At 33.4% G+C, this 16,985-nt stretch overlaps 1 protein-coding gene across 1 annotated transcript in view; it reads right to left on the reverse strand.

Moving 5' to 3' along the window:
* LOC124362806 (CCR4-NOT transcription complex subunit 1) overlaps window positions 1–16,985 on the reverse strand; it is a 150,465-nt gene that overhangs the window by 75,202 nt on the left and 58,278 nt on the right. Inside the window, 2 exon segments of the mRNA XM_046817626.1 lie at window positions 202–345; window positions 3,410–3,598. Coding sequence (XP_046673582.1) covers window positions 202–345; window positions 3,410–3,598 — 333 coding nt within the window.

Consider the following 16,985-nt stretch of genomic DNA (forward strand, 5'->3'; position numbering starts at 1 on the left):
TATAATTCTAAATATTTATTTATGAATATAATAGAATATAATATTTATGAAAATAATAATGAATATATACTACAAAATAGGCAAACTACTACTTTTAATCGAATATAAAATAAAATATATTTAAAAATTGTAAACTGTATTATGTTATCTATAAAACAAGTTATGAAATAAACAAGTATTTAAAAAAAATTATCAGCTTACTTTAGTCTGCAGATTGAGCTGACTAAGGTTGTTGAAAATAAATGCCACTTTGTCCTGCATTGCTTCAGGAGGCGATATAATTTTCTCATCTTTTTCAGTAGCTACCAGTAGTGTATCTATGTTTGTTGCATTAGCGATTGAGGGCTGAAAAATGCACACATTAAAACATTTATATAACAAATTATATCAATTTTTCAATAAACAATTTGACATTAAATTAAATTCACTAGGAAAGGCAGTAGCAGAGTGTGGTCCAAGGCATTAACAGTTGTAGAATGGGAGTGCTAATATACATTTAACAGAGTGTGACCACAAACAATTTTTATAATTCCCAGTTTCTTTCTAGTGAGAAATTTTTAATTCCTTAATCTACATATATTTTTAGACCAAATATAATAACTCTGATGTTTAATCCTTTGAGAGTCAGATGACATTTTGTCATCATCTGTACATGTGAGCAATGGTCACAATTTGTCAGCAGCTAATAATACAATAATTATTCACCACCACCACCATCTCTTTGTAAGCTCTTACAGGGTGGCCACTCAAAACCTTTTCTCAAATTCCCGGTTTTGCCCCGGTTTTCCCAGTCAAAAATTTCTGATTATCACTATCACCTATTTTAAGCTCCTTAGGTTTTATCTCTGTGTCTTTCTATGTGTCGACATAACATATACCTAATAACTTTCTTTTCTGTGATGTTTAGGAAATACATCTACCCAAATTCGGAAATACAAAGATAACAAATAAATACCAACACAGCGCTACCGTGGGGCAGACTGCAGCCCAGTATTGCGGGTCAGAGGTCTAGCGTTGGACGAACTTTCAGGACGAGATCTCTAATTGAACTCAATCTGAACTCTACTTAATTAATTTATCTTTTGTGGGGGAGAAGGGAGCCTAAGAATACCATGTTACTTCAAAGGAATTTGCATAGATTCAGAAAAATGAATATATTTAAAATTGTTTCATTTTTCCTTGTTAAGTAATAGAAATGGTAGGTTATAAAATGAGCTTCCAGAATATATTACATTTACGTAAAAATGTATACTTAAAGAGGATGTATATTTAAAGAGGATGTATATTTAAAGAGAACATATTTATTTACAACTACTCAAAGTGTGACGTACGGATAAAATACGAATTAACAATCGTCTATTTACTATTGAGGAGCTAAAATCCGCGCATAGAACCAACAGACAAACAAGCATTGAAAAGTATAGACACAGAAAAATCGAACTTGCTATAGAAAAAGTGCTTGCAATAGTTGTATCACTGGTTGTGCCAGGAGTTGTAACCAACTGTCCGGCACTGATTGCGGCAGCGCTCGCGAGAGCTGTTGCGCCCGTTTAGACTAGCGATGTTTAGTTGGACACAAAACTTGCACCATTTTTTGTCGTTGTAAACGCAGTTCGGTTGAGATTTGGATGTGACCGTGATATCAAAACATAAAATTACCTCCTTTGTTTTAACCTATGTAATTTGATGACAGTCGGAACGTGTGTGAGGAGCAATCGTTCATAGACCAACCGAGACCTCGGCCACGATATGAGTGGTTAGCGGTGGGCAGTGAGCGATAAATTGGGCGGGGTCGTTTAATGTTGGTGTTGTACATATGGGGAACACTCGACACTAGCCATGGCAGACGTGAGCAGCAGGGCAGTTACCACACAATGGCTCTTATCCGCCACCAATTCTAAACATTAAATGTTTCTCCTGCCGCTCAACACTCAGTTCAGCCTGTCATTGCTGTGCAACAGGACGCAAATGCCACCTTCTCGACGTTACTTAATGTAACTAACCCACTACTTTCTTCTCCAAAAGGTATCTTATTAAGTTTTGTATAAATCCAACTGACATTCTGATGTACTCAAAAAAACCCGGGCTGCACCTCTTACCAAACATCAAACATTACATTATTCAACGAACCAAATTCTGAAACCTGTTTATAACACGGTAAATTTTAGGCCTGTGCTATCTATCTAACACACGTCTTTCCAAAACACTATTAGCTCTAAAGAATAAGAGTTGGATAACTTCGCCTGGAGACCCCACTTCGACGACTGAAAAATACCAAGTACAAAAAAACCTGTTTGTATCGCGGTTACTACCGCTCTGGCACGTTACCGCTTAAAGCGTACCACTCGTTTAGTGCCGAAGTCAGAAACGATCAGTCGGTCGATTTTAATTGTCCAATGCATCGTTACGTATTTTTGGGGGAGGGGGCGGAGGCTTGCCACGGCACAGGAGTAGAACTAACCAAGATAAACTCACTACACTAGTGGAGGTAACCTTAAATCAACCGGCTCACAAACATAAGTCGATCTTCTTTCACAATTTCACAAGCCACGTCACGCAAAATAGAATGTTTCGTGATTAATCAGTTCTTTTTTCAAGAAGCTGTCAAATTATGTCTTGAGTTTATAAGTTCTTGGAGAGGGAAAAATTATTTTTAAATTTTCCCGGTTCTCATAAAAATTCCCGGCTTATTCCCGGTGGCCACCCTGTCTTATCTGTGTATTTCAACATTTCAAAATACCGACTGTATGACCAAATACATGCATGTGTTATTCTGTAATATTTTGTAGTGTTTCTAATAATCTCCTATCTGTGATAAAATAATGGAAATGTTTCTATTATGTAGTGGAGTGAACCTTAGATTAACTGGCATTAACTGTTCCTGGTTATGACACTGATCATATCACACTTTGCCACAATTATTGCTGTTGGTACACTCAACAAATAATTTGTCAACATTATTGCTTGCACATTATTGACTTTATTCTAGTTTCATTGGCCGAGAGTTGAATATATATAATGAATGAGATTGATCAAGAATAAGGATTCCAACAGAAGTTTTAATTATTACAAACAAGAGTTACTTTCAACAGTTTCTTAGTAAACTTTTCAGCTTATTTGTGTTATATTAAGTTCTCTGATTATTCCCAGTTTTTCCAGTCTTCCTATTTAACATTATTTTTTTGGTATGACTGTTAATTCTCAATGCAGTTTACTTGTCTATTCTAGTGAATAGTTCTTTAATTCTTTAATTTACAATAAAATCCCAGTCTAGGAACACGAAGATGGCTCAATAGGAGGGACATTAGGATTCCTCTCTTTTTAATACAATTTACTTTTTAGTAAAAATAGTGATAATTTGCTATTAATTATTCCATTGAAATCTAATATACGCGAGAAGCATACTGACCCGAGATGCAATGACAGACGTTGTAGACACTTTGGCCACTGTGACTGTAGTGGTGCTGGTGACAGTGGTGGCGGTGATAGTCTTGTAGGCAGTGGTAACTGCTGTCAATATGGCAGCCAATGATGTAGGCAGCACAGGGCCCTGAGGACGGTTCGGGGGCTCCTGTCCCTGCAGTCCGTACTCCACGTACTGAAACATTCCAAATTTATGTAGTTGAGGAGATTTCTCCCAAATTGTTTGGTGCCTTAAAGATGGTTATGCGTAACTTTACAGTGACCAATGACAGAAAATTTTGGTTAATCTTGAAAGATTATAGCTTTTCATACTAAAAATACAAAAGAAAACCATACAAGAAAATAGGAATAGCAATTTTAAACACTGTTATGTTCAAAACCGCTTTCTTGAAGCAATCCTGCAAGCCAAATATAATCGCAAAAGAGAATTTTGTGTCTGATCCAGGCGACTCAATTCTGAATACAGTTACAGACGCAGTTGTTGCACCATCTAATCCTAATTCCTCTTGTACAGAAAATAATATACCCTTAACGTACTTAGAGAATAGTCTGAGAGAAATGACCTCACAAATGAGGAAAACAGACTAAAATTGGCTGCCTTCACAGATACAGTACTTTTAGAAGAAACACAATTTTTGAAGAGTCAGATTGCCATACAGAGAACAGGGTGACCAGCAGAGAGGCAATAATGGAAGAGCTGAAGGAAAACAAAAGTAATCACCTGAAAAAAATAGAAAATGTGCTGGTTAAATTAGAAGAAGCTCAAGCACAACTTAACGAAGTGACAAAAGAAACATTAATCATTCAACACATCTTTGAAGAACACGATCAAAAACAAAAGTCTGATTCAAGACTACTCTGATAAAATAATTAATTTAAAGCAAACTATATCAGGTCTCGATACCAAACTAAAAGAGCCAATCAAACAGATTCCAGGTGTACTATAAGTACTGCTACTCAAACTTCAATGGACAATTACCGATATCAGCCTTCTCATCCTTTGTGTTGGAAATGGAACAAACTAGAGCCCAGCAAAGCGTAATAATAGATGCTATAAATTCTTCTGAGAAACAAACTCAAAATCACCGTCCAAAACTATTCAAGACAATGGAAACTCAGACAGTTAACACAAAGCTGAAAACGTCATTCAACTCAACACGAATTGGCTCAGATAAAACTCAAGACAGGACTTGATGGAAAATACTTTCAAAACACTGCAGGTACAGCTAGGCAGTAAATTTCAATAAATGTTTCTGGACGAGCAAATTCCATGTCCTCAACACCAAGTAAACAATGTTAAAACAATAAAAGTACAAGGATAGTAGCTAAGCAGAGTGCATACAGCATGTGCTTGCAAGCTGCCAAGTACAGGTCCAATCATCCAACTTGTAGCACTGCAGAACCCATTAAGGATAATTTAATTCAACCAACAATGTCATGGAATCACTAGTGTCAAATGCCCCTCAAGATGCAACTCTATGTCAATGTGGAACAGTTAATGAATAAGTTTTTACGAAACCAACAGAAAAGATTACTGCAACCAATTACAGCAATAACATGCTCTGAGGAGGAATACCTTCAAGATTTCTTCAATAATCACATAAACATCTATAGAATTAATGAGCAGTACAAAAATGGCCCTGTTAAACATTTTTTAGAAGCCAGAATTTTTTTAGAAGGCATTTGACTAAGTTCAAGGAGAAAACAGACTAAGAACACCAAAAAGAGCCTTAGCACCAAAGCCAATTAAAGACAAAACACTGACAATTTCCCATCACAATGCTAATGAAAATCTAGTTAAATCGACAACTATATTGAGTTCACCAAATCCCCCACCAATGTCCTACACCAAAAACATGCAAGAAATGAGTAGCAAAACAGACAGGCTAAATGACCTCCTTCAGGAAATAAATCCAGCAATCTCCTCAGTGAACATGGACTAAAAAAAGGACGAAATATAAAATACCACAGAACCAAATTACTGTCTAATAACACATTTATGTCATAAAACCCACAAAAAAGGAGGCATTACCATTTTTGTCAAAGATAAACTGGAAACATCAGTACAGCATATAAACATAGAAAACAACCAAGAACTAATATTTGAGATGGAAATGATCAAATTAACCACAGGGAAAAGGCAGTTGGTTGTACATTCTTGGTGTCTACAGAACTTCTGCAGGACAACTTGAGAAAGCACTAAGTCTACTTTCTACAACAATCAAGGACACAAAAGCAAAAAACTACCCACTTATAGTTATGGGAGACATTAATGTTGATGACCTGAAATCAGATAGGCACAATCACATGCTAAACAACACCTTGAGAAGCCACAGCATCTCAAGACTACCACCACCCCCAACGCGAGTCAACCCCACATCTCATCAATAGATTTAATCTGCACTAACCTAGACAAAGAACTTAACAATTAACTTCAACTGTGATTCATGTTGGAATTTTCCCAGTTTGGACAATAAAACTGGGAAAATGTACAAAACGCGGACTCAGCAGAAACAACCTACAACTTTTTATCAACTATTGTTGCCATTATGAACACTGTTTGTCCCAGAAGACCATGTGACAGAGGAAGAGAAAAGCACCAATATACACACATGAAGAGGCTAGATGTCTCAAAGCAATAATATATCTGACATGTCTTCAAAGACATAACAGATTCACAAGCAGATAAAAAGGAACTGTGTGATGCCAAGAAAGACTATGACATGAGACTAAAAACAATCAAACGGCAAGCAGCTGCAGATCACATAGCAAATGCTGAAAACAAATCTAAAGCATTATGGCTAGTAATAAACAGTCAAAGAGAAAAACATGTTCAAATGCTCCTCAGCCACAACTCAACATAAAAAGAGAAATCACCACCAATCCCCTTCAAACAGATAATTGACTCAATGAGTTTTTTTACGAACATAACAGATCATACTCTAAATAGCCAGCCAAGAACAAAAAAGCAGACTGCAGTCCAACCACAAATCATAAACCATGATCTAACCCAATTGCCTCCCACAAATGAACATGAAATTGAGGCCATCATTAAATCTTAAACCTAAAATATCAGCATGGTTTGATAAAATCTCATGAAAAATAATGAAACACTGTAATAAAGCACTGACTCAGCCTCTATTCAAAATAACAAATTTATCCCTTGCTCAAGGAAAATTTCCATCTCAAACATGGTAAGGTATATCTAAAGCTTTAAAAGTGGGAGCCACACAGAGGCTACTACTATTACCTATAAGCTCATATCTCTGATCCCAACCTGTTCTAAAGTCATTGAGAAAGTAGTTTTAAAAAGACTAATGGATCACTGTGAACTACACAGTTTGTTGGCTACTTCTAGCTTAATTTTGTCATTGAATAATTTGGTATTTGGCAAATATTTATTTAGCTGGAAAGAAACTTTGTTAACCTCTCTACCACTAAATTTATTTACAACCCCCCCCCCCAAAACATTTAAATTCCCATTAGTTCGATCTAAATTATCACACAAAATATTATTTTTTTAGTTGCTTTATGTTTCTCCTTAAAATGTTCCTGTAATTTACATAGCGGGGTTTAAGCTCCACATTAAATGGTTGCTTTTTCACCAATTTACTTAATTTATCTCTTTCTCTTATAGCTTGGACTAAATCTGAAGTAATCCATGGTTTTAGCTTTTTTGAAGTAGTTTTAAATTTATTCGACTGGCTATTGAAATTGTAATAATATTCTGAAATTGTAGTGCAAAAAACATTTACATTAGTGCTGTTAAAAATTGATTGCCAATTAGCATTTAAAAGGTTATCATGTGGTAACACATGGTCGATATAGGTGCGATGTGCACGGTCGATCTGAGAGGAGGCGTTCTGTGTATTCGTGTGCGTAATATTATTTTAATGAATCGTTAAAACTTATAGTCAACCTGGGTATTATGAAAAGTGGTGGGAACTTAATCGGTTAAATGTATAAAATGTGTTATTTAAAAAAATAAGTTATTTTTAAACGAGCAATGTGTCTGTTTGATTTTTAGTAATTTACTGAAACATTTGTAGTGAAATAACCTTATGATAAATCAAAGGCATATCAATCAACCAAGTCCAGTGTTCATAAGTATTAACATAAAAAATATTTAGTAATGTATATAGTAACATACAATTAATTATTTTTTATCAGTTATAATAATAATATATATTTACATTTACTAGATTCCTGAATACATACTGTTGTGGATACAATACATTTACTGTTATATATATCTATCCATTCACTGTAAGATATGTTGTCTCTTCCTCTATTTGAACACTTTTTTGCAAGCGGATCCTTTCGTTCACTTTTTAATTCCGTTCATTCGTTCAGTTTGTTGAACACAATGACTGGTAAAACACGCTCTGGCGGGAAGGCTTAGTAACTCTGTACTGACCGGTTCAACTGAACGGGTCGCAGCAATGAACGATACCGACTGAGACAGATTAGTCAGCTGATCAAATAGAGTGAGTGCCGAGCAGTGGTGGGGATACTTGGAGGGGTATTTACCCCACCCTGCGTGAACTCAAATCAACCGAGGTTTTTTTGGAAGCGGTTTACCTATAATATAAATACTTCAGATTTTATAAAATTTAAATGTAAACAGATGTTTCAGCCAATTTGTTGAACTTAAGCTGAAAATGTCAACAGCTGTTTAGTGTCAGTTAAATTTGGATTATGAAACATAAATACTATATCTTTTTCTGAATTCTAAAATATTCTAGGTAACTTTTCTAATCTTTTTATTCATATAAACCTTCTTTGGATCTCAATAAATATTTTACAAAAAGAATTAACCGAATGTAACAACCATTCTAAAGATTAGCGTTTAGCAACACATTTTGAGATTCATTTTTATTTATAAGACTAGCTGTTACCCACGGCTTCGAACGCAATCTTTAGAACCAAAGTCCTTTATATTACTTAGTAAAAGCAATTGGACGTAGTTATGCAAAAAGGATCCATCCCACAAATTTTAGCATTATGAGATAGGACTAACGATGCTATTCAGCTCAGACGTCTATATTTTTTGCAAAACAGAACCAAGCCCTCATCCGAAGCTGTATTAATAGTAAAAAATCATATGAAAATCAACCTTTTTATTTATCACCATTCTATATTTTACAAAAAGGTATCAAGTGTTTTGGTTCCTTCTATCTAATGAGTTTTATAATTTTCCCTATGCAACCAAGTGGCTTGGTTCTTTATTGAAAAATGCCAGTACTATTTATATCCATGAAACCATATGGCTTGGTTCTGTTTTGCAAATTAATAAAACGTCTTTTATAAGGATGACCAAGCATCTTGGTTCCTTATAATAGTTTCCTTATAAATGCAAAGAGAATGTTTCTGTTGATATTCGTCACAAGGAGTTCGAAAAATTTAAAGACCTTGGCAACTACAATGACCAAAACATGTACATTAATGCGAAAGTAAAAGAAGTTCCAAAGAAACGTTCCTACTCAATAGTAAAAGAAGATTAAAAATCTAGGCCGAGAAATTTTCCCCGTATTTTATTGTTTAAATGAAACTGTTGTCTGCAGGGAGATGTTTGTCAAGACATTACATACAGGGTGATTCATGAAGTTCTCCCCCCACTTCTACAGCACATTGTACTAGTAAAAATAATGAAAAAATGTTATATAAACATAGGTCCGAAAACGCTTCGTTAGCGAGTTACAGCTAGCGAAAGATTTCGCCTGAATTCTGGGTAAAGAGTAAAATAAAGCCATACTGAACTTTTGGAAAGGTTAATTAAGTAAGAAATATCGTGGATTCTTATGTATTTTTACCTGATAAAGCTAATAAAATAGGTTTCAGAACTGTACCTGTAGTAGTTTTTTGAGGGATTCGGGGTTAAATGCAAAAAAATTGGGGCACGAAACAATGTTTTTTTTTAAGTTTGATGTAAAATAACTTTGTTAAATTGGTAATAAATTCATAAAATCAACAAACATCCATTGTAGAGAATTTAATTCTGAGAAAATTGATATAATCAAAGTCTAAAATAAAAACAGAAATAAGTACCAAAAAATCGATTTTATTCAGTATAATACATTACTAGTTTTAAGCAAAATTAATCAGGTTGGGCCAACCGTACGCACCTTTTTATAATAGATGTTCGAAAATGAGGCCATCATTATCAATACATTTTGTAGCAGCACGTTTTGTGTATTGCTTTTGTTGCGTTTCTTAATTTTTCAGGACTTCCCTGTATCTGCACAGCCGAATCCATAATACGGGCAATTAATTCATCACGAGAATTCACTTTTGTCTTGTATACAATGTCTTTCATCTATCCCCAGATGCAATAATCCAATGGAGATAGATCTGGTGATCTTTGGGGGCCAAGGGTGAGGCCCTCCACGACCAATCCAGTGTCCAGGAAATTGATGATTTAAGTAAGCAGAAACGGCACGTGAAAAGTGGGGAGGTGCTCCGTCATGCTGGAAGTACAAATTTTGTCTGAGATGTAAAGGAACATTCTCTAACAGCTGCGGCAACTCTTCTTGAAGGAAATGCAAATAGAACTCAGCATTTTAGGCGTCCAGGTAATATGAAAGGTCCAATCAGCCGATTGTGCAAAAGGCCACACCAGACATTGACGCTAAATCGGTGTTGAAAGTTCTGTTCCACTACCTCATGTGGATTTTCTTCTGCCCATGAGTGTTCATTGTGCAAGTTATTGACACCATCCCGAGTGAATTGTGCCTCATCCGTAAACAAAATACGCTTGTAGAGTTGATTATTAATATTCAAAAAGTTGCAAAACTCCAAGCGAAGCGGACCATCCCCTAGCTGTAGATGTTGAACCTTTTGTTTTATGAAACGGATAAAATTTGTTTCGATTAAGTGGACCTCCACACCGTTGACTGCGAAACTCCTATCCGCCTAGAAAATACGTCGTGTACTTACACCTGGACTGCGATGAACAGCATTAATAAACAATATCATCATCAAGTTCGACAGCTCGTTCATAATTGGTTCTAGTACTTGGTAGTGATCCTGTTTCCCGAAGAGTACGAAAAGTTCCTGAAATTGTTTTGGTATCTGGAATCCTCCTATTAGGGTAACGTAGTTCATATTCTTCTACAGCAGACCTAGCATTACCATTACAGTAACCCAAAATAAAAACCATATCAGCGTATTCCTCTAATGTAAATAAGTAAGGCATTTTTTCGCTGAATAAACAATCGAATTATAACTCACAGAAAAATTGCATTTAATAACACGATTCACAGAACCCGATCTCCTGCTGTAGCTTGCAAAACACCACTAATACACAGTTCTAACGTAACAGTACAGAGTACCATTGTTGATCAGCTGTTATTCATGCGTTACCAACTTAGAAATTAATAAAACAAAAAACTGCATTTCGATGATTAGTAAAACAATAATAGGAAAATGTTTGCTTCATTTATTTTCGAACATTTGATGTAAATTTTTATTTAAAAAAAAATACAACGTAATAAAAAACATGATATTTTTTATTTACAAACAAATTTATTTAACAGTTAATCTTGTTTTCTCAATTTATCACATCATTAAGGAACAAACATTTTGTTTTTGTTTTATTTTAAACCCTCCATCGGGCGCTAAACGGAGTTTTTTTCCTCCGTGTATGTTTTATTATTAAAAATAGTACTACTTTTCTGATGTCGGCAGTCGTTTCCCGCAGTGTACTTCACGAGCATCTTTCGGGGAAACGAAACAATAGCCTCCCGCTTTTATTTATCAAAATGTGTCAGTATGAGGTCTACTTCCGTGCGTGACTGGACGATTCCTCCGTGAGCGCCCGATGGTGTGTTTGTAGTGCTTGGACGAAATCACCGTGAGCGCCTTATTGTGTTTAGTTTTTATGTTGTAATAATCCGTGTGCGCCTAAATGTGTGACCTGTGATGGTTTCTTTTTAAATTTTACTATATATTTTAATTGAATTTTGTGAAATGGAGAATGAAGACGAGAGACTTGTTTAGTACAGTACCAGTGTGCTAGGGAACATTTCAGTAATGATTATGGAGTGAACATTGTCCGCTATATAACAACCAGAAGGAAAATGTTTTGAAATTTTGTGCATGTGTAAAAAAATTTTTTAGTAAAGAATAAATTTTTATTTCAGAGCAATAATTGACATTACAATTGTATAATATCTCAAGAATTGAAGTAAGTTGTTTTTGTAAGAAGTTAAAAAACTAAGTTAATTTCCATACATATTTACAGAAGGTTAAACATTTTTACAATTAATTGCATTATTCCTTAAAATTAATCATGTTGTTATTATACAATAACATTTTTTAAGATTTTGAATTTCTTATTTGGAAAATTCATTACATAAGAGTGTAATTTTTATTAAATTTCTAAAAATGAATATATTACATTGTAATTAAATCAGTATGAATATTTAAACAAATAAAAACAGTTTAAACGATTATGATATCCATTATTCGCCAACCTGGAGGAAACCTCCGTGAGCGCCTGATGGTGTTTCTAATTTTAAGCGCCCGATGGAGGGTTAACTAAATACCGTACGGTAATTTATTTACAGCTAGTAATGTATATACTGAATAAAATCGATTTTTTGGTACTTATTTCTGTTTTATTTTAGACTTTGATTATATCAATTTTCTCAGAATTAAATTCTCTACAATTAATGGTTGTTGATTTTATGTATTTATTACCAATTTAACAAAGTTATTGTACATCAAACTTAAAAAACATTGTTTCGTGCCCCAATTTTTTTTTGCATTTAACCCTGAATCCCTCATAAACTACTGCAGGTACAGTTCTGAAACCTATTTTATTGGCTTTATCAGGTAAAAATACATAAGAATCCACGATATTTCTTACTTAATTAACCTTTCCAAAAGTTCAGTATGGCTTTATTTTTACTCTTTACCCAGGAATTCAGGCGAAATCTTTCGCTAGCTGTAACTCGCTAACGAAGCGTTTTCGGACCTATGTTTATATAACATTTTTTCATTATTTTTACTAGTACAATGTGCTGTAGAAGTGGGGGGAGAAACTTCATGAATCACCCTGTATATCATCAAAAAGAGTCAACACAAGCCTTATCTAAAATGAAATCTGAAACACTGCTTGATCAACGAGGGAAACAAGGCGGGTGGAACTCGATTCCCAGAATGCAAAATAAAAGATACTAAGGAATGTATAGAAAAAAATTCCTAAATACACCTCACACTACCCGAAGAGGCGAAACCAAATTTTTGTTCTTACCTCCAGAATTGACGATTAACAAAATGTACGATCTTTTATGTTAACAATAGTTCAGAAGATCAAATTGTTAGTTTATCCTCATTTAAAAAGATATTCTACAAAAATTACAATTTTAAATTTAAATCTTTATAAAGGACACATGCAATAAGTGTGATCGCAGCCAAGATTATAAGTGCCGAAAATGATTGAAGAAGAGAAAGAATGTTGCCAAAGGAGAAACATGACAAGCACTTACTAATGGCAGAAAGTGCACAAACAAGACTAAAGACAGATATGAAATCTGCTTCTTCTAATGAAAATCTAGAATGCCTAACATTTGACCTTTCAAAAAACACTGCAATTCCTCGCATAGCTACCAACATTGTGTTTTATAAAAGGCAGCTGTGTGTGTACAACTGCGGGATACATTCAGGGAAGACTGATAAAGGGTATTTTTATACTTGGGTTGAAGGTGAGGCAGGTAGAGGTTCACAGGAGGTTTGGCTCCTGTATGTTAAAACATACTAGGGGAAAGGTACCTGTGGGTACAGAGCATTTGATTTTATGGAGTGACTCCTGTGGGGGACAAAACCGGAACATAAAGATAGTGTTGATGCTCAACAAGCTGGCCTCCAGGATCATCCAACATTGAAAACAATAACACAGAGATATCTGATCCCTGGTCACAGTTTTCTTCCAAAACGACGATGATTTTGGAAAAAAATTGAAAGAAATTGAAACGTCTTAAAAAGACAGCAATATTTGTACTGTCCTGAAAATGACTTCCGTATCATGGAAAAACTGCAAAAAGAAAAATCCTCTAACAGTTGTCCGAATGAATAAGGAAGACTTTAACTCATGCTCAGAAATTGAAAAAAGTATTACTAACAGAAAAAAGGATGTTGAGAAAGGAGACGTCAGTTGGTTAAACACAAGAGAAATAGTTATTAGGAAAGAAAACCCTCTGGCTATATTTATTAGCAATAAGTTTGATGGACCCCATCAGGAACTAAACATTTCGAAAAGAAGGCGAGGGCGTCAGCTGTCGACGATAGATATGACACAACTTGTACCTTTGTGGCCTAATGGAAAACCCATCGCTGAGGCAAAGTTAAAAGACTTAAAATCTATGTTTCATCTCATCCCAAAGAACCATCATGGATTTTATCACTCACTCACTGCTGAACCTCAAGTCGAGGATGATATAGATGGTTTTGGAGGTGAACCTGGTTTTGAAATTTTACCGGATGAGTGAGATTGTTTATGGGTGTTTATAATATTACCTGGAAGTTTTAAAGTAGTTATCTTTAATTTTTGATACTTATATTACTATGCAAAAGTGATAAAATAATTTTAAAATTCATATTTTTTATTATTGGATTAATATTTTATTTCCTTTCAAATAAAACTAATTTTGAAAAAAAAGAACCAAGTTGTCTGGATTATTCCTAAAAATAACTAAATTAAAATACAAAAAAGAACCAAACAACATGGGCATATTTTGTCTCTAATTAACAGAAAACCCAAAAGGAACCAATCCACATTTCAATCCATATTTTAAAAATTAATTGAAGTTTGTAAATTGTATTGTATCTAATATCTAAATAAAAATATAGTCCTTCATTTAAAATACAGATCATATTATTCACAAAATAAACAGAATAACAACTAGCTGTTAACTTTGACCTCATTTATCTCAGATTAGAGGTAGTGTGGGATGGTTCCATTTTGTATAACTATGTCCAATTATGATGTAACATGATGGGAGTCCTATAACAATTTTAAAACATAAGTAGGCATACATCATGTAGATATTATTTAAGTTCATGGTAAATAGTATCAGAGTTAAACTTAATTATTATATCATGTTTGGCACGTGTAGGAGGATTTCTGGTTCTAATTAATTATATACATAAAGTCACAGCTGAATCTGCCTTGTCATCCCGATCAAGAAAACACAAATCTCAGATCACACAGGTCTCGGAAACTTACTTCGGTCAAAAAGCGTATATTTCCAGTCCTTGTCATATATTTGTATATAATTACATTAATTATTGATGATTGTTTTTATTTTAAGATTAATTTAATATGTAATGTAAATAAATAGACTAAGTTTTAGTTATAAATGTATACATATATAGCAGACCCGACAGACGTTGTCCTGTACACGTTATAAGAATTTAATTATAGTTAATTAAAATTACAGTATAGTATCGGAACTAGCCAACAAAATTTAATTTATCTAAAATACTAAATAAGTATTCCGTATAGGGCTGAAGTATAATAAGTGGCCACCATCACAATCGAATTATAGATATTTCTGAATAGCCTATCTAAACTACTAAAATGACAAACTGAATTATATTATAGTTATTTAAAGGCTGAATTATAATAAGTGGCCAACATCGCAATCAAATTATTGATATTTCTAATTAGCCTATCTAAACTACCGAATTTTATTATCTTTATATTTCTTGTGTGCGTGTGTATGGAGCTGAACTCCTCCTAATTGGGTGGACCATCTTGGAATGTTTTACATTGTATCCAGCAGAATGCGCTACGATCACAGTTTCAAATGTTTTCTATTTTAATTCCAGGTTTTCCTGACAGTTTGTGCTGCTATCAAATATGTGTGTTGCTTTGTAACATTGTGTAATTATTGTGTGAGTGCTAATTGTAATAATACATTAATAGAGATTGAAGATGTTTGAAGTACATAAAAAACTATAGTCATTCATTGAAGTTATTGAACTAATTTTGAAAATTTATTGAACGAAGTGAGCATATTGGTCGCATAACCTAAGTAGCATACAAATCAAAAGGTTGTTTTTCTATGTGTGAATAACTATTGTTAACAGTTTGGTCACGTAAGTTCAAATTAAGTAGCATATAAATCACATGATTGAATAACTATTCGTCCTCTTCCACAAAGACGTGGCATTTTTCTGTAAAAATAAAATTCTGTATAATAGTACACAATGAATATGAGTAACTTATTCAATATGTAATTTTAATTAAGTAACTTCTAGACAAAAATGTATAACAACATAGACTACAGTATCTAAAATACTAAAGAAGTATTCCCTATAGGTCTGAAGTACAATAAGTGGCCACCATCACAATCAAATTATTGATATTTCTGATTAATCTATCTAAACTACCGAATTACATTATAATTATTAAAAATTACAGTATAGTATCGGAACTGGCCAACAGAATTTAATTTATCTAATAAACTAAATAAGTATTCCCTATAGGTCTGAAGTACAATAAGTGGCCACCATCACAATCAAATTATTGATATATCTGAATAGCCTATCTAAAGTACTAAAATGACGATCCAAATTAGATTATAGTTATTTAAAGGGAGAAGTATAATAAGCGGCCACCATCTCAATCGAATTGATATTTCTGAATAACCTATCTAAACTACTAAAATGATGATCCGAATTAGATTATAGTTATTTAAAGGCTGAAGTATATATATATATATATATATATATATATATATATATATATATTATATATATATATATATATATATATATATATAATATATATATATATATATATATATATCTAATATACTAAATAAGTATTCCCTATAGGTCTGAAGTACAATAAGTGGCCACCATCACAATCAAATTATTGATATATATCTGAATAGCCTATCTAAAGTACCTAAAATGACGATCCAAATTAGATTATAGTTATTTAAAGGGAGAAGTATAATAAGCGGCCACCATCTCAATCGAATTGATATTTCTGAATAACCTATCTAAACTACTAAAATGATGATCCAAATTAGATTATAGTTATGTTATTTAAAGGCTGAAGTATATATATATATATATATATATATATATATATATTATATATATATATATATATATATATATATATCTAATATACTAAATAAGTATTCCCTATAGGTCTGAAGTACAATAAGTGGCCACCATCACATTCAAATTATTGATATATCTGAATAGCCTATCTAAACTACTAAAATGACGATCCATATTATAGTTATTTAAAGGCTGAAGTATAATAAGCAGCCACCATCTCAATCGAATTATTGATATTTCTGATTAGCCTATCTAAACTACTGAATTTCATTATAGATATTTAAAATTACAGTATAGTATCAGAACTGGTCAACAGAATTTAATTTAAAACCAATTCCTACATTATTAACAATAGTTATTGACACATGTGATTCTCTATTAATTTAATATTACAATTAGCACTCACACAATAATTACACGATGATACAAAACAACACACAAATTTGATAGCAGCACAAACTGTCGGGAAAACCTGGAATTAA

This window comes from Homalodisca vitripennis, chromosome 1, assembly GCF_021130785.1.
Source record: "Homalodisca vitripennis isolate AUS2020 chromosome 1, UT_GWSS_2.1, whole genome shotgun sequence".
Classification (NCBI taxonomy): domain Eukaryota; kingdom Metazoa; phylum Arthropoda; class Insecta; order Hemiptera; family Cicadellidae; genus Homalodisca; species Homalodisca vitripennis.